Source organism: Penicillium cinerascens, assembly GCF_028974065.1.
Source record: "Penicillium cinerascens strain IBT 15544 chromosome Unknown contig_1_segment0_segment0, whole genome shotgun sequence".
NCBI classification, from domain to species: domain Eukaryota; kingdom Fungi; phylum Ascomycota; class Eurotiomycetes; order Eurotiales; family Aspergillaceae; genus Penicillium; species Penicillium cinerascens.
This window is the reverse complement of record NW_026695287.1, coordinates 3,425,104-3,451,013: the sequence shown is the minus strand read 5'-3', so window position 1 is coordinate 3,451,013 and position 25,910 is coordinate 3,425,104. Positions and strand designations below refer to the sequence as shown.

General features: G+C 47.4%; 9 protein-coding genes across 9 annotated transcripts; 3 read left to right on the top strand and 6 right to left on the bottom strand.

Annotated features, from left to right (window-relative positions):
• Nucleotides 1–141: 141 nt before the first annotated feature.
• N7498_002831 (DsbA family oxidoreductase) lies at nt 142–866 on the top strand (the record flags this gene model as incomplete). The annotated part of the gene is made up of 2 exons (XM_058449893.1): nt 142–186; nt 234–866. The coding sequence occupies 2 exons, from the start codon at nt 142–144 to the stop codon at nt 864–866; spliced, it is 678 nt and encodes a 225-aa protein (XP_058312237.1).
• Nucleotides 867–1,534: 668 nt separating this feature from the next.
• Nucleotides 1,535–3,952, bottom strand: N7498_002830 (6-phosphofructo-2-kinase PFK26; the record flags this gene model as incomplete). The annotated part of the gene is made up of 2 exons (XM_058449892.1): nt 1,535–3,371; nt 3,660–3,952. 2 exons carry the CDS (start codon nt 3,950–3,952, stop codon nt 1,535–1,537), a joined length of 2,130 nt encoding a protein of 709 aa, XP_058312236.1.
• Nucleotides 3,953–5,154: 1,202 nt separating this feature from the next.
• Nucleotides 5,155–5,648, bottom strand: N7498_002829 (uncharacterized protein; the record flags this gene model as incomplete). Its single annotated transcript, XM_058449891.1, has 2 exons — nt 5,155–5,556; nt 5,640–5,648. 2 exons carry the CDS (start codon nt 5,646–5,648, stop codon nt 5,155–5,157), a joined length of 411 nt encoding a protein of 136 aa, XP_058312235.1.
• Nucleotides 5,649–6,136: 488 nt separating this feature from the next.
• On the top strand, nt 6,137–7,854 carry N7498_002828 (FMN-dependent alpha-hydroxy acid dehydrogenase; the record flags this gene model as incomplete). Its single annotated transcript, XM_058449890.1, has 5 exons — nt 6,137–6,164; nt 6,232–6,290; nt 6,350–7,592; nt 7,645–7,718; nt 7,768–7,854. The coding sequence occupies 5 exons, from the start codon at nt 6,137–6,139 to the stop codon at nt 7,852–7,854; spliced, it is 1,491 nt and encodes a 496-aa protein (XP_058312234.1).
• A 1,676-nt stretch (nt 7,855–9,530) lies between these two features.
• On the bottom strand, nt 9,531–10,656 carry N7498_002827 (uncharacterized protein; the record flags this gene model as incomplete). The annotated part of the gene is made up of 5 exons (XM_058449889.1): nt 9,531–9,643; nt 9,698–9,836; nt 10,327–10,391; nt 10,447–10,568; nt 10,646–10,656. 5 exons carry the CDS (start codon nt 10,654–10,656, stop codon nt 9,531–9,533), a joined length of 450 nt encoding a protein of 149 aa, XP_058312233.1.
• Nucleotides 10,657–11,567: 911 nt separating this feature from the next.
• On the top strand, nt 11,568–13,542 carry N7498_002826 (uncharacterized protein; the record flags this gene model as incomplete). Its single annotated transcript, XM_058449888.1, has 7 exons — nt 11,568–11,615; nt 11,799–11,866; nt 11,935–12,211; nt 12,267–12,377; nt 12,435–12,807; nt 12,875–13,336; nt 13,403–13,542. The coding sequence occupies 7 exons, from the start codon at nt 11,568–11,570 to the stop codon at nt 13,540–13,542; spliced, it is 1,479 nt and encodes a 492-aa protein (XP_058312232.1).
• A 3,047-nt stretch (nt 13,543–16,589) lies between these two features.
• Nucleotides 16,590–17,381, bottom strand: N7498_002825 (uncharacterized protein; the record flags this gene model as incomplete). Its single annotated transcript, XM_058449887.1, has 1 exon — nt 16,590–17,381. The coding sequence occupies one exon, from the start codon at nt 17,379–17,381 to the stop codon at nt 16,590–16,592; it is 792 nt and encodes a 263-aa protein (XP_058312231.1).
• A 1,715-nt stretch (nt 17,382–19,096) lies between these two features.
• Nucleotides 19,097–19,360, bottom strand: N7498_002824 (uncharacterized protein; the record flags this gene model as incomplete). Its single annotated transcript, XM_058449886.1, has 1 exon — nt 19,097–19,360. The coding sequence occupies one exon, from the start codon at nt 19,358–19,360 to the stop codon at nt 19,097–19,099; it is 264 nt and encodes an 87-aa protein (XP_058312230.1).
• Nucleotides 19,361–21,088: 1,728 nt separating this feature from the next.
• N7498_002823 (ABC multidrug transporter) lies at nt 21,089–25,339 on the bottom strand (the record flags this gene model as incomplete). Its single annotated transcript, XM_058449885.1, has 1 exon — nt 21,089–25,339. One exon carries the CDS (start codon nt 25,337–25,339, stop codon nt 21,089–21,091), a length of 4,251 nt encoding a protein of 1,416 aa, XP_058312229.1.
• Between the last annotated feature and the right edge of the window lie 571 nt (nt 25,340–25,910).

Genomic DNA, 25,910 nt, shown 5'->3' with positions numbered 1-25,910 from the left:
AAATCAACTCAAAAACAACCAAGACGGAACCAGTGGATCCAACCCGCTGACAAATTAAATATCCCGCGATTTACCGGATCTTCGTATAAAAAGTACAAAAAGTACACCTCGGACCTCGACTTCCCCTCACCAACCACCACAATGACCAACTTCAATATCCAAATCATCTCCGACACCGTGTGCCCCGTAGGTAACCTATATCTAAATCAGAGCTCATTAGCTAACAAACCCAGTGGTGCTTCGTCGGCTACCGCCGACTCACGCGCGCGATAACTGCGCACCAGAACAGCTACCCAAATGACACCTTCAAGTTAACCTGGAAAGCCTTCTACCTGAATCCCGCCGCGCCGCAATTCCCCGGCGCGAACAAGCAGGAATGGTACAGCTTGAAATTCGGCGCTGAGCGTGCCACAGCCATGTTCAAGCGCTTGTCCGCCGTGGGCGAGGGCGAGGGGATAAACTTCAAGTTCGGAGGGAATACGGGATTGACGCGAGACTCGCACCGACTTTTGTGGTATGCTGGTGAAGAGGAAGCGAAGCACCCTACTTCGTCGGGCATTGGGGGACTGCAGACTCGGGTTGTGGAGAAGTTGTTTGCGGCTTATTTTGAGGAAGAGAAGAACATTACCGATCCTCGGGTTTTGCTGGAGGCTGGCGTCAAGGCGGGTTTGGATCGGGAGGCTGTGATGAAGTTGCTTGACTCTGAGGATGGCGGTGCGCAGGTTGATTCCGAGGCGAAGGCGGCGTCGAGGAGATTGGTTACTGGAGTGCCGTTTTTCTTGGTGCAGGGAAAGTATTCGGTGGAGGGTGCGGATGAGCCGGAGACTTTCTTGGAGGTTTTCGAGAAGGTCAAGGAGGATGAGTAGAGGATAGAAGATGATAGGTTCGATGTGATGGTTATGTTCTATTGCGATTTGATTCCCCTAATTCTATATCCTATTTCTACAGTGAAAATGACCAGCAATGATGGATGATATTGTGTATTGCTATCTCTTCAACGTCCACAGTATTGGCAAGAACCGCCAGCAAAAAAAAAAAGCAACAGTCCCACGTCACGTCTATCAATGCTCATGTGTATCGGTATCTGGAATTCGTCGGATGAAGCTATCCCATGTCGTAGCGTCTTGATGGGCCATCGCTTCCAAACGCCAACCTCATACGAGACAGCGTGTATCATGAGGCGAGAAAAATACAGAAAATGGAGCAAACTCCGCTCATGCATCGAGCCGGATTGCCAGCCACGAGAAAAGCAAGAAATGAAAACAGAAAAAAAAAAGGATAAAAAATAAAAAATTCAGAGCATTGGCAAGAGGGTCATCATGATAATACACAGCATGCGGGCTGGGGCAAGATTTTACAGGGCCCCAGGAACACCCGAGAGAATGAAAATATGAAATGAAGAGATAATCATGTGCAGCAATGGATATTCACGATGAGGAGCCGCAGTCATTCTGATATTGCGAAAAAAAGTCGTCATGGTTCATAGCAAGTCATAAAAGCGAATCAGATCTCCTGAAAAAGGGAGCTGACGACCTCAGTTGCTGGTGTTGGCTGCACCCACCTGGTGCAACTCGTAGTGGGGAAGGTAGTCGAACCAGTCGGTTTCCGGATTGTAGCGGTAGGCCTTAAACTCGACTCCATAAGGCTTGGGCTCCAGCATGTATAGCATTCCCATAGGGACATCGAGTTGAGCGACCTCGTCGCGCTTCAGACCACGGAAGTAGGCGAGCAGAACTCGAGCAGTAGAGCGGTGACTTACCAAGAGAACGTGATCGGTGGTTCGCTCGACCTCGACGATGACAGCACGGAGACGGTTGATGATGTCCAAATAACCTTCGCCGCCGGGACCAGGGTACCGGTAGAACAGCTTGTTCTTCTTTCGGTGGGCGTACTCCTCGGGGTACTGCTCCTGGATCTCCTTGTAGGTCATACCCTCCATCATTCCAGAGTGGAGCTCATCAAGCATGCGCATCTGCTTGATATCGTACTCATCCTCGTTGAAGTTCTCGACGGTCTGAATAGACCGTTGCATCATCGAAGACCACACGCAGAAGTTGCGCGGTCGGTCACGAGGGATGTACGACGGGTTGGGTGGGGTGCTGTCACCAGGCCGGGGCGGGAAGTTGCGCAACAGGTCCTTCTGGCGTTGGTTAATCTCCCACTGCTGTCGCTGGTGATCGATAAAGCGAGTCAGCGCCTTGGCATATCGCTTGCCGTTCTCACTCAGATCCGAATCTCCGCCGATGCGGCCAGCCTGGTCATCTTGGCTTTCGCCATGCCGCGTGATCCAGATCTGTCGGGGCGACAGGTTGAAGTTGAGTAGGTAGTAGACAACCTGCGAAGAGAGGAAACCGTGTGTCTGATGAGAAACCATCTTGCGACCGACATCAATCATTTGAATGTAGGCCATGTTCTGCTTCTCTTCATATTCGCCCAAGGGCACATACGAGTTCTCGTATAGAGCCACGCGCTTCTTGAAGTCCGCAAGGGCGATCTCCGGGTCCTGGCCCTTGTAGTCAGGACCGGAAAGTTTCAGACGCATGTTCGCCTCCAGCAAGTCCTGATCCACACAGCTGCTTTCCAGGAAAAGAATACCCAGCTCGGTGCCGGCACGCTTGCGGATGTGATCCACGATCGCCTTGCGACGTTCCATGGTGCTGTTGGTGGCGTCGAGAATACCAACGCTGCCGCCTCGCTCCAGGATGTACTCCAGCAGCTCGTCGAGGGTGTCCAGCGCCACCTGCTCTCGAAGCTTGACAGCACGCTGATTTTGAGGATCGAAGAAATTCGCGGTCTGTTCCATGGGTTCCGGAGAAGCTTCCTTGACATCTTCTTTGTTTTGGGACTGACCCGGACCTGCGTCGACGGATGGCACCACGGTGCTTCCATTTTGGGAGATTTGCTTCTCAGGATCCTGGCTATTCACGAGGATCTTGGCAGGAACAACAGGAGGCGGGAGAGGTACGTCGTCGGTCTCCTCTGGCGGCGAGGAATCTTTCTGGTTCATAGTATTTCCGACGCTGACACTCAGTCGGCGCACCGAGTCAACGAGGTCCTTGTGGACATTTTTTGGGCTCTTGTCCTGGCCAAGATCGAATTTGGCCGGGGAAGGGGACCTGCCCGCTGCCACACGACGACGTTCACCGACGTTGAAGATTTCAGTGTCATGCTGAAGCCAATTCAAGTAGCGGGCCAACTTCTTGGTGATGTAACTTTTGCCTCGGGCGGGAAGACCGACCATAACGATGACCAGCTTCGCGCCGACATCACGTTGAGCAATACGGCCATCCGGAGAAACCTTGGACTTGGTCAGGCCGGGAATATCAAGAGTGGTTGCCCGAATTCGGCTAGGGGTTCCGGATGAACCAGTTCTGCAGAACCAACAAGGTTAGACACGATCCACAAGCCTATTAGAAATACCAGAAAAAAAAAACAGAAACGTAAAAGAGGAGCAATCACGCGACGGGCAACGCGGCTCAACCAGATATGGAGAAGCAGGAGGGTCCGGGATGCGCCGTGTAGATCACGCCCCGTCCGCCAGCAGCGAGCGCGACAGGCATGATCCGGAGCATATCCCATGCTCATAGGTTCGGGAGAAATGGACATCTTGACAAGGTTCCAGGCACAGGGTAACGGACGACTCAGAAGCAGGGACTCACATCTGTGGAGACGGGGGTGCGGTAGAAATCGGAGTGTCAGTCAGGGCGGTTCCGACTCCGCCCTTGGGCGCCTGCGATGTTTTGTGGGCATCGGAATGCAAGTCATTTCCTAGCGCTCGGCTGACCACGGTTTTCGGAGGAGGCATCAGAGTTCCATCTCTGGCCGGGCCGGGGCTAGTTTCGTTCGACCTGAAGCCGTTGGCCCGGTTCATATTTTTCTGATCGCCCAGAGCTGCATGATCGGGCGAACTCGACGTCATCGCCGACCGCGCGATACTGGAATGCTGCGCCATCCCCAACAGGAAGGACGTAGCGGTCTGCGATAGTATGTGTTTAGGTTGATTTAAAGCCCCTCGAGGGTTTTGGATGAGCTGGCCGACGGGATTCTCGAGGGTTCAAAAGTGGGAGGAGCCACTTGTGAAAAACGAGCGGGACGGATGACTCAACTCCGAAACAACGTCACTGCGAACACCGTGGTGGCTCAACGCTTTCCAGTGTCGAGACAGCGCGAAGGAGTTTCGTGAAACCGGGAGTCTCGGGATTGGAGCCTCGCGGGGTACTTTTTGTTGTGCGCGACGATCTGACGAGATTAGGGGCCTCCGTCGCGGTCAGACAGGCCGGCGCGTTGAGGTGAATCCAAGGTACCTGAATAAGAGGAACGTGCTTATTTGATAGGCAGGTAGCTAACTACCCAAGTGAAAGAGAAGATAAAATAGAGATCGTATCAGGAACAGCCCCTAATGGATGAAGTCACAGCTCTTTTTTGATTGTCGAGTCCACTTGGTGGATCACTAGGTGGGCGTTGGCAACGCCATATGATGTCAATGCGAACGATCGTATGCAAGTGAATCTTGGAAAAAAATAGTAATTGGATTGAGGAGCTCTATATACACGTCTGGCTGGGAGGTGCAAGGAAGGTCTGGCAAATCTATTAATGCACGCTGCCTTTATCTCCAGCCCAGAATGCTTGGCTCAACACATATCCTAGGCTGAATCGGCAGGGTGGATCAATCACAGCTTCATCCCTGTGCAAATCCCAAAGTTCTGTGATGCCAGCTTATCCCCCGAATACAGTTCCACTACAATCGGCCTCCAGAAGCCCAGATACCACGTCCGCTGGGATGTCCAAGATACTTGGCCCATCAACCGATTCGAATCCGGACGCGTGCGGCAGAGGGAGAATGGATTCTCGGGACGCCTTGTGCAACAAAGGCATCACCGCTCGGGCCAGTCCTCCCTTTCCGCGGGACATACTCGGCATCCTTGGCGGGTCTCGGCCCTCAGCACAGCAGCCCGGACACCGACCAACCGCAGGCCTCCGCAGGCTCACGGTGGGATTCTCCGATGCCGTCCGCCGCCAGGGCGATAGTCAATCCAGTGGCGTGGCACAGAATCCTGGGCGCTTGGCGGTAACGCAGGGGGGTCGCACACATTGCCCGGGAGAGATGGCTGTACAGAATATTCAATACAAAATGGATAGTCGTATAACCGCTTATTAAGGCCCCAGGTTCAGAGTCAGGCCGATCAAGCACGCGTATGCCGCGATACTTAGCACAGTTAGGACCAACACGGCATTCCCACTAGTCCGGAATTTGTGGCGATGGATACCATCCTCTCCTAGCTCTGAGAAGAACTGTCGGTTTCCCTGCGAGCGGCGGAACAGACCAATCATGAGGACACCGGTGCCATAGATGGCAAACAGGGCTCCGATACTGTAGAACTCGGCGGTGAAGATCTTCAGGACGACGAGGGCGAAGGAGAACTGAGAGAGGGCAGTGCGGACGTAGGCACCTTCGAAGGTTCGCTGGGCGGCGCGAACTTCAACTATTTCGTCCGAAGTCAGCACTGCCGAGCGGGCTCGGTGCATTCGCAGACGATAGCGATCAGCCGCCCGTCGCTGGATAGATTAGTGAAGGGTCATGACGGAGAGAAGCAGAAGCAGGAGTAAGGGCACAGAAAGCACATTAGCGAGTAGCATACCTCAAACATCGTGACTATGTCCAGCAAGGAGATCTCAGTCGAGAAAAGTCAAAGTTGAAGTTGGAGTTCGAGTTGACGATGCGGACATTCGGCTCCGGGCGCGTGACCGGCCCTCACGTGGATGCAACGTGTGCGTTGACTGCTTTCGGCTTTTTGTGATCCTCGTCATTTGGAGAGTCTGGGCTTTGGAGAATGATTTCCGAAATCTCCTGTCCAGCTTGTAGAGCAATTGTATTTATCTGGAATCTGACTCGTGCAAAACCGCCGGCCAATTTCCCCACCAATGACATGCTGTTGTTGCTGTTACTCCAGACGGTCGGCTATCGAACTTGCCCAACGCAGCATTCAACCGCCGTCTTCCCCACACTTCGACATAACGGCGATTTCTCCGAACAGTGCACTTAACCCCCCGAGGTCTTCAATTCTTCCTTCAACTCCCCTCTCTGCGCTGCGCGATTGATTCCCATACGCTATTTTAACCGCGGTGCTGTTCCAAAATGGCCAAGGTATTCGACGCGGCAGAAGGTATGTTCTCCGCACGTCCAATCCCTGCTGCGTTCGCAATTGGCTCGAGACTGACTTTTATCTGTAGTCGCAAAGCATAATACCAGCGAGAGCTGCTGGGTCATTCTATACGGCAAGGTCTACGATGTGAGATTCTCTATTCCCAAATGTCAAGCGCAGTGGAAATTGACAGTGACGTGTGTTAGGTGACGGACTTTCTGTCCGAACACCCCGGCGGTGCAAAGATTATTTTGAAGCTTTCGGGCAAGGATGCCACGGAGGAATATGACCCTATTCACCCTCCGGGTACCCTTGAGACCGAACTTAAGCCCGAATGCTGTCTGGGAACCGTGGATGCGAGCACATTACCAAAGGTAGAGGGCCTGGCAGAGCCCCAAGAGCCAGCGCAGGGCCCGCCTCCCGTGGAGACTCTCCTCAACTTGGACGAGATCGAGGAGGTAGCTAGCAAGCAAGTGAGCAAGAAAGCTTGGGCGTACTATTATTCGGCTTCCGACGACATGTTCTCCAAGCGCTTCAATAACGAGGTGTACAAATCCATTCTTCTGCGACCGAGAGTGTTTGTCGATTGCACAAAATGTGATCTGGATACATCTATTCTGGATTACAAGTTGGGTATGCCTATATATGTCTCCCCGGCTGCCATGGCCCGTCTCGGACATCCTTCCGGTGAGGCTGGCATTGCCGAAGCGTGCCGTAGCTTCGGTGCAATGCAGATCATCTCGAACAATGCCTCTATGACCCCGGAACAGATTGTCAAGGATGCTGCTCCTGATCAGGTCTTTGGCTGGCAGATCTATGTTCAAGTCGATCGGAAGAAGAGCGAGACCATGCTTGCTCGTATAAACAAGCTCAAGAATATCAAGTTCATTGTTCTCACTCTTGACGCGCCTGTTCCTGGCAAGCGTGAAGACGACGAGCGCAACAGTTTGGCCGGGGCTTCGACAGCTGTAACCAGCGGCGTGAAAGCCGCGGAGCGTACCTCAGACGACACACCTGATGTTTCCGGTGCCTCGGGTGGAGTTGGTCAGCAGCTCTTCGCCGGCACGGATCCTTCCTTGACATGGCAGGAAACTCTACCCTGGCTGGCCAAGCACACTGATCTCCCTATTGTTTTGAAGGGCCTGCAAACTCACGAAGATGCATATCTTGCATCCCTACACACACCACAAGTCAAGGGCATCATTCTGTCCAACCATGGTGGCCGCGCTTCAGACACAGCGCCGCCAGCGGTGTACACTCTGCTGGAGATCCGCAAATACTGCCCTGAAGTCTTTGACAAGCTCGAGGTTTACGTGGATGGCGGTATTAAACGTGGCACAGATGTCGTCAAGGCTCTCTGTCTGGGTGCCAAGGCTGTAGGCATTGGCCGAGGTGCTCTTTGGGGTTTGGCTGCGGGTGGTGTGGATGGTGTACGCAGGACATTGCAGAGTATGTTTCAAGTTGGATCCCATATTTCAACGTCGCTAACCTTTCTGAACAGTTCTCGCCGACGAGACCAAAACTGCTATGCGGCTGCTGGGTGTGGAGACTGTTGATAAATTGGGCCCGCAACATGTAGGTACACTGCATTCTTCATTCACTGATCAAATAATGACTTCTTTAGATCAACACCCGCATGGCTGAGCAGCAAATTTACGATGGACCTTCGGGTCTGGATTCATTACGGCGTGTTTTCCGAGCGAAGCTTTAGATACGAGCGTGTGCATTATTTCAGGCTGTAGATACTAGATCTGTCAATATTTCATTTTGTTTCAATTCTTTCAAGACTTTTATCTCTTTTTATCTGCTATAAATACATATAATTATCCCCCTGACAAGACGTTTTGTTTCGATCTAGTTGTCTTGATCACTAAATCCTCCACGAGTTAACTAGATTGGCATATATCCTATATAGAACAACATCTTTAGGGCACGACTATCTCGTCATTAAAGTGCTATACTTCACTGCGCTATAGTTCAAGTCACAAGCCAGAAGGTAAACCCGCCGGAGATTCCCATTCCTCTAGTAGCTATCTCAGAGACCTTTATATAAAGCCTATGACTATGTATCTCTTGTTTACAGTGTTAATATTGGATGCAAGGTCATTTCGCAGGAACAACAGAAGCATCTCCGAGAGCACCAGGCCCGCTAAATGAAGGGGCTAGGCAGCGATCGGAAACTCTACTTTACTTGGGAAGTTAGCTCACACTCTTGCTCCTCAAAGTCAAAAACTGTCTTTAGTAATTTTCTTCTAGATTCCTCTTCTGCTCCTAGATACTTGTGCTTGGATTCAGAATTATGTGCCCGGAATCTGGCAAGGTGTCACGGACAGCCTCGACTCTGTGAAGACTCGCTACACACAGCGGGCTGTGGGATTGGGCATCTAGGAACTGTTTTTCTTTTATCGTATCATTTTCCATTGCTTGTTGTCCTTTCTTTTGGCTTTCGGAATTTTTGGATCCCGTGCTTTTCTTTCTTTTAAGGTTCAGCGAATTGGCGCGATCCGGCAGCTTTATTTCTTTTTGTTGGCTCCTGTGATTTTATATTCTTTTTGGTTCTGCGTATAATGAGAGGATACGACTATATACACATATTCGAGCTTGCAAAGGCGATACATTTGTTCTGTTGAGATAGGATTCGCGTAGGTAGATCTTCCAAGTTAGTCTAATGGTGTTATTTTCTGCAGCGTATTGGATAGACACCTTAACCTTTGTGTCTTGGAAAGGAGTGAAGGATCAATTGTAATGTAGAGTCTTCCGGGGCAAAAGCTACCTCTAAATGTATGTAGGGTGACTACATTTCAGCTTGAGGAACAACTTTTCAAGACTATCCTTTGTCTTTGGTTGTTATTTCAAAATATGGAGACCCCTATATTCTGGAGACTGCTTAATCTCCTAAGCTATGGTCCTAGGACACTGGATCTTTCCTTGGCGAAAACCTTTGGCGAGGGCTTCGGAATGTCGTCACTATCTGACAGGAGTCGTAGCTGCAAGATCTGCCGAAAACGCTAGGGTATTATTTCTCGCCTTAGATCGCTAGACTAGTCATTTCTAGTAAGTATTCATGGTAATCGTAGTATGGTATTTGATTCAGAAAGATCAGAACTACCAGGAAATGCCGGGGTGTGAAGACGGAGACGTACAGAGATATATCGAAACAAAATTACGCCATGAAAGTACCTGTTATTTTGAGGCACCAGAACTATGACATTCTCTGACCCATTTACATTTAACGATCCTGTACCCGCGGCCGCTCGGAGAATTGATGGAGAATTGGCGCCGTCGAACGTGAATGTGTATCCAAGACTTTGCAAAACAGGACTTGAAACCACAAACTATGAACTCAAACTAAAAGGTGAACACTCTTCGCATATATGATACCACCTTTCATGCAAACCAAGGCAGACCAACCCATTCATTTCGGGGTGCGAGCTCGTCTGGCCCTTCGATCACGCCATCACTCGATATACTTGCCCCAAATTTCTTAATGAGCCATGTACCTTAAGCGTCTGTCAGCATAATTTTCACAATCTATTGGTGCTCGTGGCACTTACCCATAGCGAGGTACGCATATGAATCCGCATTGTTGAGTGCCGTGGCTTGAGTGGCTTGAGTGCATTTCCTCCATCCATAAGTTTTGTCCCCGTCTTTAATATCATCCGGGCGGTCTTGAACTTTCCATGTATGGATAAACTGCATATACGGGTTAGAATTCAGTAGATCAAATAGCAGTGTTAGAAAATATCACCGACGTACCTCGTGGAAGAGAGTCTTGAGGATGGGGAAAAAGTAATGTGAGCAGGGGCATTGTTCATTCTTTTCATGACCTCAAGAGCAACGTTTATTTTTTTGACGTCGAAATTCTCGCCATCGAAGTGGAGTGTCTGTCCATTGGCGTTCAAGAGCTTGGGGCACAGCTAAATGTAGGCATATTTCTTGTCGTTGCTGCGCCATTGGCGAGTATAGGCCTTTGTTTTTCCGTCTTGTTTTAGACAGTCCTTGTATAGCTCAACCTTAGAAAAGATTTTGTCATGCTTAGTATCTTTGATTGATATCTTGGATGGATCTGTCGCATCCTTGATGACTTGGAGCCTTTGCTGATTGCAATAGATGATCTGCAATTTGAATGGTTATTATTGTGTGTGTGTGTGTATGTTATACGCATATGATAAGGAAAACTCACGGGGTCCATTGTATCAGTGCCAGACGTATCTTCCTTGCTCATAGCGCCGACCTTATTGATGACAGCTGAGGTAGAAGGTATTAGCGGAGAAAATAACGAGTCTTATTGTATCAACTTTACATTTGACATGTGCAAAGCTTTCCTCATTGAACAACTTCTTTGCAAACTCATTGACTGTTCTGTCGCTGCCGAGAGACTTGTCAACAACCTCGGGCCATTGCATGATGTAGTTCAACATATCTCTGAGGTTTTCAGTCCGTTGGGCTGGTCAAGGCTTTAGTAATGCTTGGGACATATTGAATTTGGTGTTTTAACTTACGCGGACCACATGATTCCGTATCTATTGACCAAGCTGGAACCTGAACAAAAGTGATGCAAAGAATTACAAGGAAGAACGCGGAATTGACCCACATACTGAAGCATGTGAAGTTGGTAGATAGAAAAATTTGGGGATGAGTGAGTGAGCAATAAATATCTACGAAGCAGAAGAGCTGGCTTTTTAAAGATATTCAGACACTACTGGCATAAATCGGATCACCTTGGCTGGCTTACTCTCGGGAAGTAAAACCTGCCTTGTCTCCGCTCGTCTGATATTTTGAAATGACAGTTGAAGCTATTCTAGGATCATGAGACATAAACACAAAACTCAATTCTATAATAACTAGTAGTCGGAGAGATCTATGACCCCGATTATGTCGTATAATGCCCTATAACTCGCCCCCATCGGCACTACGGAGCTCATCTTGACCCGTCAGGGTCCATTTCAGAAGCCAATTCCAACAGAAGTTAATCATACTTTGCACCTATAAATAGGCCACAGTGTAGTGCAAGTAGAAACCCTAGGGGGCCAAAATCTACCAAAACTGTATTTAGCCTTTCTGCGGCCCCATGTAGGATTGGGGTTCTCGCCAAGACCCGACAGGGAGTTTTGAGTTTCTTCCGCCCGTCAGCTCGGGAGACGGGGACCCGCATGTCACGAGTGAGAGACGTATATACAGGGCTTTGAATAGCTCTAGCAGTAATTACGACTCATTGGGTCAGCTATTTTCGTGCTGGAAGATGATGCCAAGATGGAAGTGCTAGCACTTCCATCGACAATTCTGCCGTACTAGTGACCTGAAACAGCACAACGGATCGCAGCAAGGCATCTATTAATAGATTGAGCAGGATCCTGAGATCTATAAGAGGTAGCAGGCACCATTTCTGAACACAAGAAGCGCTCATATCTCTTGTGGCCCAATATGCCTCGGCTTTCCTCCTATCTTTTGGCGTTAGTCGCTGCCTCTGTGGTATGGGCTGATGACTTCGTTGACACGGTTGACTGGAAAAAGTATCGCTTAAGAGGCGTCTCCCAGGCATATTATTGTCCTGAGCAAGTCGGCGAAGAAAGATAGGAATGCGATAACAAGTACTGTGGAGGCGAAAATCCAAGCAATAAGGGACATTGTACACTTGTGATACTGCAAGGGAAGAAGAGCTCGTACAAGGACCAGACAATCCTCAATCCACCGCTTTACTGTGAATGCGGACCGAAGACAGGGTATGCTGAGACTGTTCCAATATCATATGAGGCTATATGAATAGCAGAATGCTAACTTGACATAACAGTAGAGGTATCAAGCCGCCTCTCATCATTCCCTTCCCACCTCCGCCCCCAGGCTTTATTCTTCCGCCAGCCGGAATCCCTCATCCCAAGAACAAAGACAGCTGTCCAGAAGACTTCAAAGAAACAAAATGCAAGGACTGCAAGCCTGTTTCTGGCTGGTGCTCTGAGGGTCCTCAGACTGGCTGTCCGTGCCGAGACGAGTGCCCCGCTGAGGACAGCAAGGACGTACCTAACTGCTCGTCTGCCTCTTGTGAGGGAGAAAAAGGGAAATGTACCACGGTAATTTATATGTGCCAGGATAATATTGCGAGACTATAGCTGAGTATCTCTATAGGGCCCCTACGCCGATTGCAATTGCAAAGACATTTGTCCTGACAATGAAGAAGAGTTCATTGATTGTGCCTCTGATCATTGCAAGAGTGAAGATCTCGCAACCTGCAAAGAGGTACGGATACAATCTCATATTTTGATTTATTTTGTCTTTACTAAGTAGAAAAAACAGGGTGACTACAAAGGATGCAAATGTTTAGTAGCTACCGACGACATCATCAATGACGACCCTGGATTCGAAGACGCAGTTAAGTGGTGGGACCAGTTTATCGACGTCTACTCCAACATTGATAAGTATGCGCCCAAGGCAGATACGAAGTGCAGCTCATCCAGCAACACAAAAGCGGTTGCAATCGAAAAGTCAACGGCCTACAAAGTAGGCGACAAGTTTTGCTCAGACTTGGATCTGTCGAAAGAGACCAAGAAAGATCTGACAACCAAAGACATTGGCATCTCTAACAGCGATTATTATGTGTTTCACTTCGAATATAAGCCCGGAAAGAGCTGCTTCTCAGACTGCAAATCTACTATCCGCTCAATGGTTTGTAAGTACTTGAGCCAGATCGCAGCCATCTTCATCCTATACGGCCACCCATTAATCTGAATTTCTAGGCTCCGGATACGACGATCATACCATCCAACCCGAAAGTAAAGCCACGTTCAAGTGTGGCTCCGAGTACAGTTTCAGTTTCAGTGTGCCTGATAAAGCCAAGTTCCCGACTGCCGTCTCCACCACTATGGAACCGGCCAAGCCAACCGCATCCCTGGGCCAAAGGACGTGCTTCCTGGAAAGTCGACGGCCTGCCAGTATTTACGGCGGAGTCCGGCCCGATCAATATGCCGCCGCTGCCGACAAAGCCTGCACAGCATTCAGTAAACACAGTAAGATTGAGGCCAATAACGGCCGAGGCTCCTATGTTTACAGAGCCAATGATGGCCCTGTGCCGTATTGGTTCAATGTTGGCGTCAATTCTCTCGACAATCACTCTACCTGTGACCAGAACCTAGAGGATCCGCTTGGGGATGGTTCTCATAAATGCAGCACGATATTGAAAGATGACGTCTTCAAGGCTTGTAAGTGATGATATCCATGAACATTGGATATGAGATCGACTGGCGCTAACCATCCTGTGTGTATAGGTAATAATGGCGGCCGTGGAGGCTACATCAAGGTGGGATGCTTGGTTTACTCATTTGATGTCTGCAGCGGAAAAGGTGATATTCCAAACGAAGCCGTATGCTTTGCAAGCGGAATGGATGCCCCCGAGGTGGTCAGCTAAATGACAAGTACGGACTTGGGGTAATATTCATATTGTCGATGCTAAATTTGTTGTTCTGCATATTTCATTAGCAATGGAGTGATTCAAATAAAGCTTGGCACAGTATTCTTGAAGTATTTTGCTGTAACAAGCTCCCAGGCATCATAATAGTCTTCCTTCTATAAATCTGCGTGCCTGTGGCAATTGGGACTTGGTCTTATACATACAGAAAATGGACGTATGATCCGGACCGAGAGCTTTCTACTTGCCTGCCAGTACTCGCTGGTACATCTACTCTGCCTCTTGCAGCTTCCCCTGATTAGAGTAGAGGCCCTTCTAAAGCATGGAATGCTCCCCACACCGCAATATTATAGACTGGAAAGTCCCTATGACGTACATGATGAACCTGTCGCAAAAGAGACCGGAGAGCCCGTACGATTTCTAACCCCGACCATGACCCTACCGGACCCAGAATTAGCCAAGGTCTGGTGTTTGCTTTGGCCTGAACACGAGTCGGGAGACTGGAAGGAAGTTGGCACAGCTTTCCACTTTAAGTCTGAACCATAGCGTGGCCTATGGTAGTATATCTTCTGCCGCGAAAGTAAGGGTTCAATATATGAGAAAATTTGGCCGATCTTCTCTCCTTTCGTTTCTCTTCCTCGCTAAGCCCACAGATTTTAAGCGCTTTAGCAGCGGTTGTGCGCGGATTGTTGGAGAATCCCGCTACGGCGAAAAGCATATATCTAGGTGCCGTGGATTGTTTTAAAGATATCCTCAACACGTATCATGTTTCATTACATACTTGTATATGTTGATTCAAACAAGTGTCTAGAGCGTAGAAATCTGCTTATAAAAGCCTTAGCGGCACTTTTGTGCAGCCATTGATATGATGCTAGCCCAAAAGACATACTTATCACGCTGATAAAGAGCCAGCTATTCAAAACACTTCCAAGTCGATAATACCACGGCTTGAGTTGCCTCCAATTATTACTTTTAACCGATCGCCCAATAAAATGGGTCAGCGTGCACATTTTCTAAGCAGAAGACCCCGCAGCGCGAGCAAGGTTTTAGGGGCAGCTACATCCGTGATCAGCACTCAATTAATAGGTACGTATATTTCAAAATATTGGTAAGAGCCGAAGTCAAGTCAATGGAGCTTTCGTCTGACAACTTAGAGGTCCGAATGTTCCCAAAATTAGCAAATAGCGGGATGAACTCGCGATTGTCTCTTCGAGAAAGAAGAATTCTTCCTTATTCACTCTAAGTGGTCAATAGACAAGAATAAGGTAGGCAAGAACTCTGATTATATATTGATTTTCTCGGCAGACTCTGGGAAAGGTGTAATGGACAGTAATTTACTAAAAATTTAAAAACAGAAAAAAAAGATTTGACCAGACTGGGGCTCGATCCCAGGACCTTATCGGTGTTAACGATACGTGATAACCAACTACACCATCCGGCCAACTATGTTTTATGTCATAATTTCGTCATCTATAACGTAATCCACTACCCACTCGGCCACCGCAGAACACCATATTAAATGCTGTTTTTTACAACCTCATATCTCAACAACTATCGCTCTTATTTATTCCAATATAAGTATACTTGTATTTATAAGCATTCTTCATAGTAGACATTAATTTGAAGTCGATCAAAATGTCGTATACTCACAATACCATAAATTACGTTGTAATTTAGCTAAATAAACCAGAAATATAGATACTCCCTTACAGTACAAAAATTTCCTAGACACCATTTAAGTGCTATGTTGACTATATAGAACATAAGCATAAAGTTTCCGATCCATACGATCCCCGATTGTTGAGATATAATATTGTAAAAACAGCATTTAATATGGTGCTCTGCGGTGGCCGAGTGGGTGGTAATTACGTTAACTCAAACTAATCTCACTCAATGTGGCGCTCCTAGCACTAGAGAGATATACTTAGTTTCTAGGATCAACACTATTTATTCCTGATAAGAGCCCTCTAGGAGCTATCGTTATATCTCCTAGGAGTAAGCAATATTAGGTCTAGGAGTCACCTATTCCCGTTTACCCTGTATATCGCTATTTTCCTCTCTAAATCTTTGATATTGAAAGACAGTATTAAGAGGGAAAGGCTAATCACTAATATAGATAATGAATGTTTGCTTTCAGGAAATCCAAAACACACATCGGTAGAAGAGTGTAATAGTACTATACTTTAGCAGATATAGCTTTCCTATCACTACTCGCAAATATTTCTATTCAACCTTAGAGGCTATGCCTATAGCAACCGAAAGTGAATCCTATTTGTTCAGGATCGCCTAACGAAAGCGCGTGAAGGAGTCCATGTATGTCCAATGATCATCGACCAAGACGCCGTGACTATGTAGGTCCCTGGAGACGGGATGGTTTTAGTCGCTACAAGAAAGAGTAAGTTATTGATCCTAAAGCCCCTCGCCGGTCCTGAATCAGCATGCTCCATCTGTAGGAGATAGGCTCCAAGGCCTGCGAGTTCTTCGACCAGTCTTTCTAGTCACTTTGATTTGGTGATCAGACGCACGAACGGAAATGTTTTGGCTATTGTAGACGGATGAGAAGAAAATTAAATCAAAGTAAAAAAGTAATGTTTCTGCCTAGGGGTTTCCGAATAGAGAGATAAGGGTCTATCACGCTGTATCTATTCAAGACAAGCAATGGGCTTCAGAACTGATGACTTTGCTCCTGGGACATTTTACTGACTTCTGGGCGCTACAATGTTCCGCGACAAATATTCAAGACTTCCCAGAGATACTTGGGCGCATCTAGTCCGGATTTACGCAATACATTGCTGCATCCGAATTCCGACAAAGCGGGTCTCACTCAATTATTGCGGCGTTCCGAGAAAGAAGTCAAACCGTTCTCGCATTTATAAGATAATGGAAATGTCCCCGCTCATCAATTCACCTATAAAAACTGGTAGTCTTCGACAGTTACTCTTAAGCGTCGGTACATCGACCAGTCAGGTCCTGACAATTGGGTGTTGGGATAGCTGCGCAGGGTATAGCTGAAGCTGACTTCGGATTTAAACATTTCCTCCGCGCTCTCAAATAGTAAATGTCCTTCCCGAATTGAAATCCTTTGCAGGAATCAAGCGATAGCCCTTTTGGTTCGATATAATAGCTTTCCCATCCGTATCTATGAAAGCACAGTTGAAATGCGTGTGGCCAAATGCCCATGCCACGATCGCAGGATTAGTCCAGCATTCTTCGTGACTTAAGTCTGTTGCGAAGCCCGTAGACACATCACTACCAATATGATTTGGATCCGTACACCGCGGATCAACGCTCGGGCTATGATGGGTGAAAATCGCAATCCGCCGCAGGGGCTCGTTTTTGGAAATCATGGAAACTTGAGCATTGAGCCATTCGAGATCCGATTCGTGTGCAGCATTGTGGTCATCCACGTTCCATCTTAAGATATCTTTGAAGTCCACCATGCGGCTTTCGACGGCGAATTCTTGCTGGAAGGAGATGTGCGAGAATAGAGTGCATCCCAACACGGTCAGATCTTTGGTAACATCGTAACGTGTTTGGTCAAGGAAAAAAAATTTCCCCATCAAAGCTTTTTTGTCCGTAGAAGCCTGGAAACTGCACATTTTGGCCTTCGCAATTTTGAACGAGAGATGATATGGATCGTGATTTCCCAAGAGAAAAAAGACGATTGAGTAATTGCCAAGCTGTGTTTCCAAAAATGAAAAGAGTTCGTCATTGGCGACATGACCAATATCCCCAAGAAGGGCGAGGTATGATGCGGTTTGAGGGAACTTGAAGCTTCCGTATGAGGAATGGGTTTCGAGGTGCAGGTCGGAGAGTATTTGAAATGATATCAGCCCCATGTCGATGAGTTGTTCCCTGAAGGAGAATAATGAGGAGAGAGATGAGTTTTAATGGGAAACAAATAGTACTGAAGGGGTTTTGATGATCAAGACACGGTATTGTGCCGCGTACTTGAATATTTCCAACCTGACACGATAAGGTTTCGACCAGGAGTCTCCTCTCCTGTCTCTGGCATCTTGATCAAAAAATTATCTTGGTCCTATGCAGGCTGCGCGTCCTCTCGTGGAAATCCAAATTTAGAAGACGTGGGCACAGAGCAATGAGGGTCAATCGTTTAGCGCCCAATGTGATGGGTGGAGATCATGGAGCCGTCTTCTTGGATGATTATGTGCGACCAGGGAATAAGAGCGCCTAAGCCGAAAGGGAGCACGCTAAACCACATAGCGTAACTCACCGTCACCTACGGATACGTGATCGTGATAACCAACTACGCCATCCGGCCAACTGTATCTTCCAAGCCAATATTGTCATCCATATATTAATATGTCCCTTCAGATGTGACTCGCTGAATCCTAGAGTAATCACTATTTAACAAGCGTCCTGGTCCCGTATATTCGACATATATCCCTCTAGTCCGATACGTAAATAGTCAAATCAATATCAAACATTTTAATTGCAAACTTGTTTCGATTCGTAAAGTAAATGGCCCATCTATAGACACAAAATGTCATCTACTCAACACGGGGATGGCTTCTATGTCTTGGCTCAGTCCAACAGAGTCTCCCAGTTGTCCGTGATGGCTTTAAATTTGGCTGACAATTCAACGTGGAGCGGTGAAAGTCCTAAAGTTCCACCGACGGAAATATCTTAGTGGTATTTCGATTTCTGTCCTTAGCAAAGAAGAGACTCTGTCGGGACCCCCCATCGATAGAGCTACATCACAGGGATCCCCTATCATACATGGTCATATTAGTGATCTCGTTGAGCATAGCACAAATGATAAGAAGCTTTACAGGTCGATCGAGAGATAACTAGCGATTAGTCTGAAATACACTTCGCACCTTCTAGTGCTATTTATATCACCAAAGCTCTTTATCCGTATTCCTACTAATCTCGTAGAACACTGATGTAGTCCTAACAGACTTAATTTCATTAAGTTCACCCAAAAGCCTCGACACTTTGCTTTGAGTAGATAGATCGTTCAATTCCATCGGTTTGAAATCCTTCCGATACCACAGGGGGGTTCAGCACCCCAGAGGGCTATTTAGGAAAATCCATGAAAGTGGATCTATCCCTGAGAATCTATGCTTATATGGCTACCCATGTGGCGCGCGGCTTTGAAATCGTTGTGAAGCTTCCGCAAAGTCCAAGACGGCATTTACCGTCTTGGCTGGCGAGGCAAATGGATTACAGTAGGTAGGTAGTTAAGTAGGTAGACTTAATCTACCCTGACCCCTTGCTGAAGCGATATGCGGGCTAGAGTACCTTAATTACATGTTTTTGTGTTTCACGAGGATTGTTTCATACTTCATGAGTGGTGAAATTTGAGACTCACTTATAAGGTATGTCGTGACCTAATTGCTGTTTGTGATGTTAGGCTGCCCTTATGGCGCGGCTATAATAAGTTTCAATTTTGAGAGAAATCCAGTGACCAGCACATCTCATTCCAGTAAGAACGCCGATAAATTGCGAGTTGTACAATTGCACCAGGCAGAAAAACAAGAAATACAAGCTATATCAAAGAAGGAATAAGACTTTCCTGTGATTTAGAAAATTAAAACTCCGGTGTCTGTTCGGCCCACTTGAGACCCGGTAGCCATGAAAAACGGTGTTTAGTAAATAACTCCCGCTCTGGCTTTGACTGTTCAAGTCCTTCTGGGTCGTCTAGTGTTCCTGCCAAGATAACAACAGTCCCAGGGTATGACTCGTGTGTTTTGTAGATAGCACATCCGCATTCGCCACAGAATTTGACAGTCATTTTCTTGCCGTTCTCGTGGGTTTCAGTGTATTGCTTGGCGGAGCCAACAGTGACATGCATTTTGTCCACTGGAACCTGCAGATTTACTGAGTTAGTTCCACCACTGAGCTTGCGACAGGACAAACAGTGGCATGTGGCCTGCGTATGAACACAAGTTAATTAAGAGGCTGTACCTAGGGAGGTATGTTCCTTGCCATTGATAGAGGCTCTCCTATATACTCATATTCGAGTTTGTGACATAGACAAGATCCTGTAGGCATTGTGGCGCAGTTGTTTGATAATTTGAGATGGTCTGTAAGTGTAGGTGCGTTGCAATTGGTGCACTTGATGATAAAGGTTAGATTAAAACAATTATCACACAGTGATAGATATCTCAAGAAAGCCAGGCTGTTCTTATATTAAGCATTTTTCCTATCCTTTTTTCTATCTTTCTTCCGTCATTTGAAAGTCTTGAAGTAAGTGGCACTTCTAACTGAAGCCACTTAAGTTCTAGACGAGGCGATATTATCGGATAAAACAGCCGCCTTCCCCGCATTACGAACAAAGTCCAGGTCACAAGGGATGGCTCGAATCAAATACCTATAATAAATTTATCCTTTCGGCGAAGTCAGCAGCTTATCGCATGCCTACTGAATCGATCTTAGCCAGAAGCGGCAGTGCTAACACCAACGATATTACCTCATTAATAGGTAATTGACCCCACATGATAGAGTTCACGCATTTTACTCGACCTAAGATGATACTTGCTGACCACAAGTATTTTTTCAACATCTAGTAATATAATAGTAGTATATATAGGGACAGATGCAGTTCTATTTATAGGACGGTGCCGCTGACGACTGAGTTGAGGCCTTTGCTGACCGGGGCGAAGAGGGGGCGGGCCCGTGAACAACGGGAGCTATGAAGTTGTTAGGCGGGATATTTTTTTGGCACCGCACCGCTTGGGACCGTCCACCGATGAGAGCCACAGCGGGAAAGAAAGAGTTTTTGAAATTAGCCCCATCCCGTTTCCATGCAATTGCCTTATCTTAGTGTGATACTTTCAAGTCGAGATCACTAACGCGGTAGAAAGAACTCCCTGAGAACCGGAACGCCTAGCAGCGACAGAAGCTCATGATGCTGTGAAGCTCATCTAATCGCATGCCCACCTTTTGGAAAGTTCTACGTGAGAAAGCCATCCTTGGTACCAGTTTCGTAAGCTTCCGACAGCAACACACTTTGACCATCGCTAAAATCCAGCGAGAGTCATTTGCTCTGCAAGATATGTAGCATGAGAACGCTAACTAGACCGATGTAAAAATAGAGCATTCTGAATCATTCTCTTTGCAGCATTATCCAATCAACGGGTAGGAGCCGGTGATGCATCCACTCAGAGCAAGTGAAAGTTAGTAGAAATAATCGGCTAATGTAGGCACTGGTTGCTCAGAATAAATTCTTGATTCGTCTGATTAATACATGCACATTGAGATGTATTTCGAACAAAGACTGATGTAAACTATGTAAGACTCATGGTGGAATTATGCCCTTTACGCTTTTGCCTGTAACACTGAAAGCAAGACCGAGATGGAAATGATTGGCAGCAGAAGGATTGAATTGAAGTGTCGAGAAACCAAAGAATAGATTTACTAGGATATCCTTTGAACTACAATATTCCTGTGGAATTGCAAACACATCATAACCGGTGTGTAAACGCAAATATCAGTCCAAGAAGAAAGGAATACAACATTATAGAGAAAAAGCCATATACAATTGGCTGTGGTTGCTAGCTCTACCAATAGTCTAGTGAAGTCAATCAAAAAAGTCTTGCCGAACAACAACACTCTGATCGCACATTCCCCGGAAAAGACCCCCTGACTCCCATAGATTCAGAGGTGTGTCCAGCTCGGCGATCACTCCCTTATCCATGACACACACCTTGTCATATGTAATTATGGTTTGCAGTCGGTGTGCGATACAAAGAAGTGTTTTGCCGCGGAATTTTGTTCGAATAGTTTCTTGGATGTTGCGGTCGGTTTCCAAGTCGACGGAGGAGGTGGCTTCATCACAAACTACTATCTGACTGTCACGGACCAGGGCTCGTGCCAATGCCAGCAACTGGCGCTGACCGAGCGAGAAATTCTGCCCTTCCTCCTCCACTGGGGAGTCGAGATGGATTTTAGAGGCACTGTTCGCACTATCCTCTCTCGTCAAACCAACTTGACGGAGTGCAGACTGGAGCTCCAAGTCTGTATGTTCTTTAAACGGATCAAGGTTTGTTCGAATATTTCCAAGGAACAACGTAGGATCTTGGGGAATGATAGAAAGCCGAGAGCGAAGATCATGACAGGATACGCGTGAGATGTCTATTCCATCAATTTTGATGCTTCCTCTAGCGAGCTCTGTGAGGCGGAAAAGGGCAGACATGATCGATGATTTTCCGGCGCCGGTCCGACCCACGATGCCGATCCTCTCTCCACCAGCAACATGAAGTGTTAGGCCTTGAAGAACGAGTGGGAGGCCCGGTCGATATCGCATATGAACGTCGTCAAATTCAATCGATCCGATTTTAGGCCAGCATCTATCTACTGACAGAGGATTATAGGAAGTAGATTCCTCGTCTTCCTCTCTCGCGAGATTTGAGCCGTAGAAATGCACGCGCTCAGTGGCATTCATTGCGTTCTCGAGCTCTGCAAACTGCTTTACTAACAGTTGAATCATTTGAACAATGGTCAGAATGTAGGAGAAGACAAGGCCGGATATACTGGGCGAGACAACATGGCGCAATGTAACCACCAAGACTCCTGTAGTGGCCACTAGGAGAATGGAGATAGCATCCAAGCGCATAGTAAGCCATCGCTGATTGCTGAATGTAAGGTAGTATGCTGAATTCATATCATCGATTGCTGCTTGAAGGACAGAGGTAAAATGATTCTGTAGTCCGTAGGCACGAATACTTGCAGTTCCTGAGATGGCCTCGCTGAACCGAGCAAAGACTGCCGATCTGAGAACGGCTTCATGGCGCTTCATATCTCGAGCAGAGGCACGATAGTAGGCGGCAGCAGCTAAGAAGAGCAACAGAAGTGGCCCAATGACAATACCAAAGTAGTGGAAATAAACGATCAGAAGAATGAAAACACTCAGGATCATAGCCAGCGTGTACAAGTACATGCGAATTGCATCCGCTAAGGCATTGTCCATCGTGTCAACATCCTTGGAGAAGCGATTTATAATTCGACCCAGAGGTGTCGTGTCAAAAAAGGACATTGGGGCCCGAAGAACACCCGCCAGTGCTTTGCCCATCATGGTCCGGCTTGCCCTGGTGGCTAGCATTGAGACAGAAAGAGAGAAAAGAAACATGAGAGCTGCCTGTATAACCCCAAAGGCTATGTATATGCCGATATATTGGCCCTTGCTCAAAGAGAATTTGCCATCAGTCCAATAAGACAACCAAAGATTGGTAAGGATGTTCGCAGACTGAGCGATAGCGAGCAAGAAGAACGGAATTATTCCGTACCAAATCGAGCCGGATGCGCGAATGTAGGCAATATACACGCTCCAGTCGATACTAAGAACTGATCGGTCTTCGTCCTGGATGAGAGACGCTGGCTCGAGTATCTTTTCATCTGTCGTGAGCTCGGTCGGGGATTGTTGAGCAGATGGTCCACCTCCACCAGCCTCGTCCCGTGTGTTTGAAGCCATCAGCTCTGAAAATTGGGAATTAGAAGCAATGAGATTGTCGTATGTGTCAACCGCCTTGATGCGACCTTCATCCATCCAAATTACTTTGTCACATCGACAGAGAATGTCATGCCTGTTCGTGGCAAGAATGCGGCACTTATTACCGAGTAGGCCGCAGATAGCGCGGTCGAACAAATGCCGACCAACGTGCGCATCTACCGCTGACAGCGGGTCATCCAGGAGGATGATAGGGCTATCAAAGTAGATTGCCCGAGCAATGTTCAGCCTTTGTCGTTGACCTCCACTGAGCGTAATTCCTCGCTCTCCGATTTCTGTCTCATCGCCTGCCGGTAGCATATCCAAATCGGGTTTTAGAGCACATGCACGAATCACTTCTTCGTACCATTGACGATCCATAACCTTGCCGAATAGAATATTGTTTCGGACGGTGGCGTTTTGAATCCACGCGGACTGAGGGCAGAACGCTCTAGTGGCCCCCATCGTTACCAGGCCGTCAGTTTTGCGCATCTCCCCAGCGAGAGCAGAAAGCAAAGAGCTCTTCCCAGAGCCAACTTTGCCTATGACGGCCACAAGATCAGATCGTCCAACGGATAGGTTAATATTTTCAAGTGTAAAATCACCAGAATGGACAAGAGATGCGGTTGAAGAACACGTTGAAATATTCTCGGACTTTTCCGTCTGCTCTTGCCCTCCCTCACTAGTCCTACCAGAAGCTTTGCTATTTTCAGCTTGAACAGTGGTACTGGAGTGCTCCCAAACAAAAGAGGCATTTTGAACATCAATAGCCTGAGCGGCATCAAAGTCCCAAATAAATTCCTCTCGCTGGTCCTCAGCCAGGAGGTAATTCTGAACGCGACGCATTGATGCCCAGGCATCTGTCATCTGGCCGATTACCACGGGTAAGAGGTTCAAAGGAACCCGCAGGGAGTTAAAAATTGATAGAGAAGAGAAGACCAAGGATGCATTGAGCTCATGCCCAGATACTGAATAGACAATGAAACACAGCATCGATGCGAATATTGGCAGGGATACCGATACTGCATTCATTGCGTTCCGTAGAGCCATCAACTTTTGAATCATCGTGACTTCATTTCTGCGACAGGCACGGAGTGCCTCGAGGAATGCCTTTTCCCACCCGTAGAACTTGACAAATCGTACGGATCTAGTGATTTCTTGGGTCAGGGAGATTCGAGTGTCCGTAATCTTATTGATCATCCGCCGCCTTTGGATCAGGGACCTCATGGTGAGAGTAAGTAATGGAATGCCCAAAAAGAGCAATCCAAAACCGGCCAATGCGGAGTATGTCATGTTGATAACAAGAAGGGCCAGGGCGAGGAGGATCGTCAACGGCGAGACCCAGAGGAGATGAAACATTCCACAGGCCAATTCAATCCGGGAGGTATCGGTAGACATCATGTTCATCACACGGCCATTAGGCGAGCCTGCTTCATCCGTGTTCATACCATCCTGTGTATCCCTTTTTGATTTCGGTTTATTATCCGGCTTGTTTTCATCGGGATGATCGCTCGTCGTAGACATCTGGGTTCCAGCCCGTGCCCGATGAGAGATCTTCATGGTCTTCTCAAATATGGCCGATATTAAGACTCCCCGAGCTTGTGCACCAACCATGAATCCTCGATAAATGAACTGGTTGGTGCCAAAGCTCTGGATAATCTGCATTCCCATGATTCCAAAAACCAGCCCAATCTGCTTTCCAAACCCATGGGTATCTTCACCTGGGTCATGTTTGTAGTAGGCGGCCGTGAGCCACTTGATCAGAAAGCGCAGACTGAATGGGGTCATTACTTGGCAAATGGAAGCAAAAAATACACACAAAGCGCCGAGCCAAAATTCGCGTTTGAAGGTGTCATGCAAGGCCATGAAAAGAGGACATGTGGCTCTTCGTTCCATTTGCTGTTTGAACGCCGTATTAAAGCGGGCAGAAAGCTTATCAATTTGGCGATCTGGATTCACCAGCCAAATGTCGTTCAGCTCCAAAGGTCGCCGATACCCCACACTCATGATCGAATTCATCCATTGGAAAGTCATTTGACTCAGCCAGTTGGCACCGTACTCGCCCGAGGGCGACCTTTCGAGGGGTACGGGGGGCATTTTACCCCATTTGAGAGGGTTGAAAGAATATTGACATTTTCTGTTTGTTTGGACGGGGTTCTCAACGGCTTGCTGGTCTTCTGCGGTTTTCGTTGTTGTCGCGGTCGCTTGTTGCTTGTAATTTAGGGTCAAGCTAATTTTTGAGACATTGGAAGTTGATAGATCAAGGGAGGCTGGATCGTCCGCATTGGAACCATTCAATGGCTGATTTGGTGCTATATTTGCTCGAGATGCTTGCAAATTCGGCATGTTTGATGCGATGAGGCCGATGGTGTACAGACAAAAGACAATGAACTTTAGAATTGACTCGAGGTACTCAGTTGTTTCTGACCTTTCCAACGCCCCTTCATGAGTACTTAATCAAGAAAAATTTCAAGAAAAGCATCATGGCGCTGAGTGGATCTCCAACAAGTAAGCCGGACCCACGGGGCTGAACGGAGAGCACGGAGAAAACGGAGAGGAATGGGATGAGGTACTGACCTGTATTGACAGGTATCAGTACGCAATTTACGTATTGGTAATTTGCCGTATGTAAGCTGGGTTCAGGACGCATTTCATACCCGTCTTACTTGGGGGTCCCAGCCAGCTGGGACCTGTCTTGCCGGATATACGCCGGCCCTCGTGGGCATGTGGAAATTTACCTCTAAACTCAATGATATTTCATGAGCGACAATTGCCGGCCGAATCAGTGTTCACAATGGCGCCTACAAGATTAGCTATTGGACAATAACGTGGTTGCTAAAATATTTGTACACAATCTACCGTTACCACCGCTCATAGATCGCAAGTAATGTACTTGAACAGAACTGTGAGGTGTCTG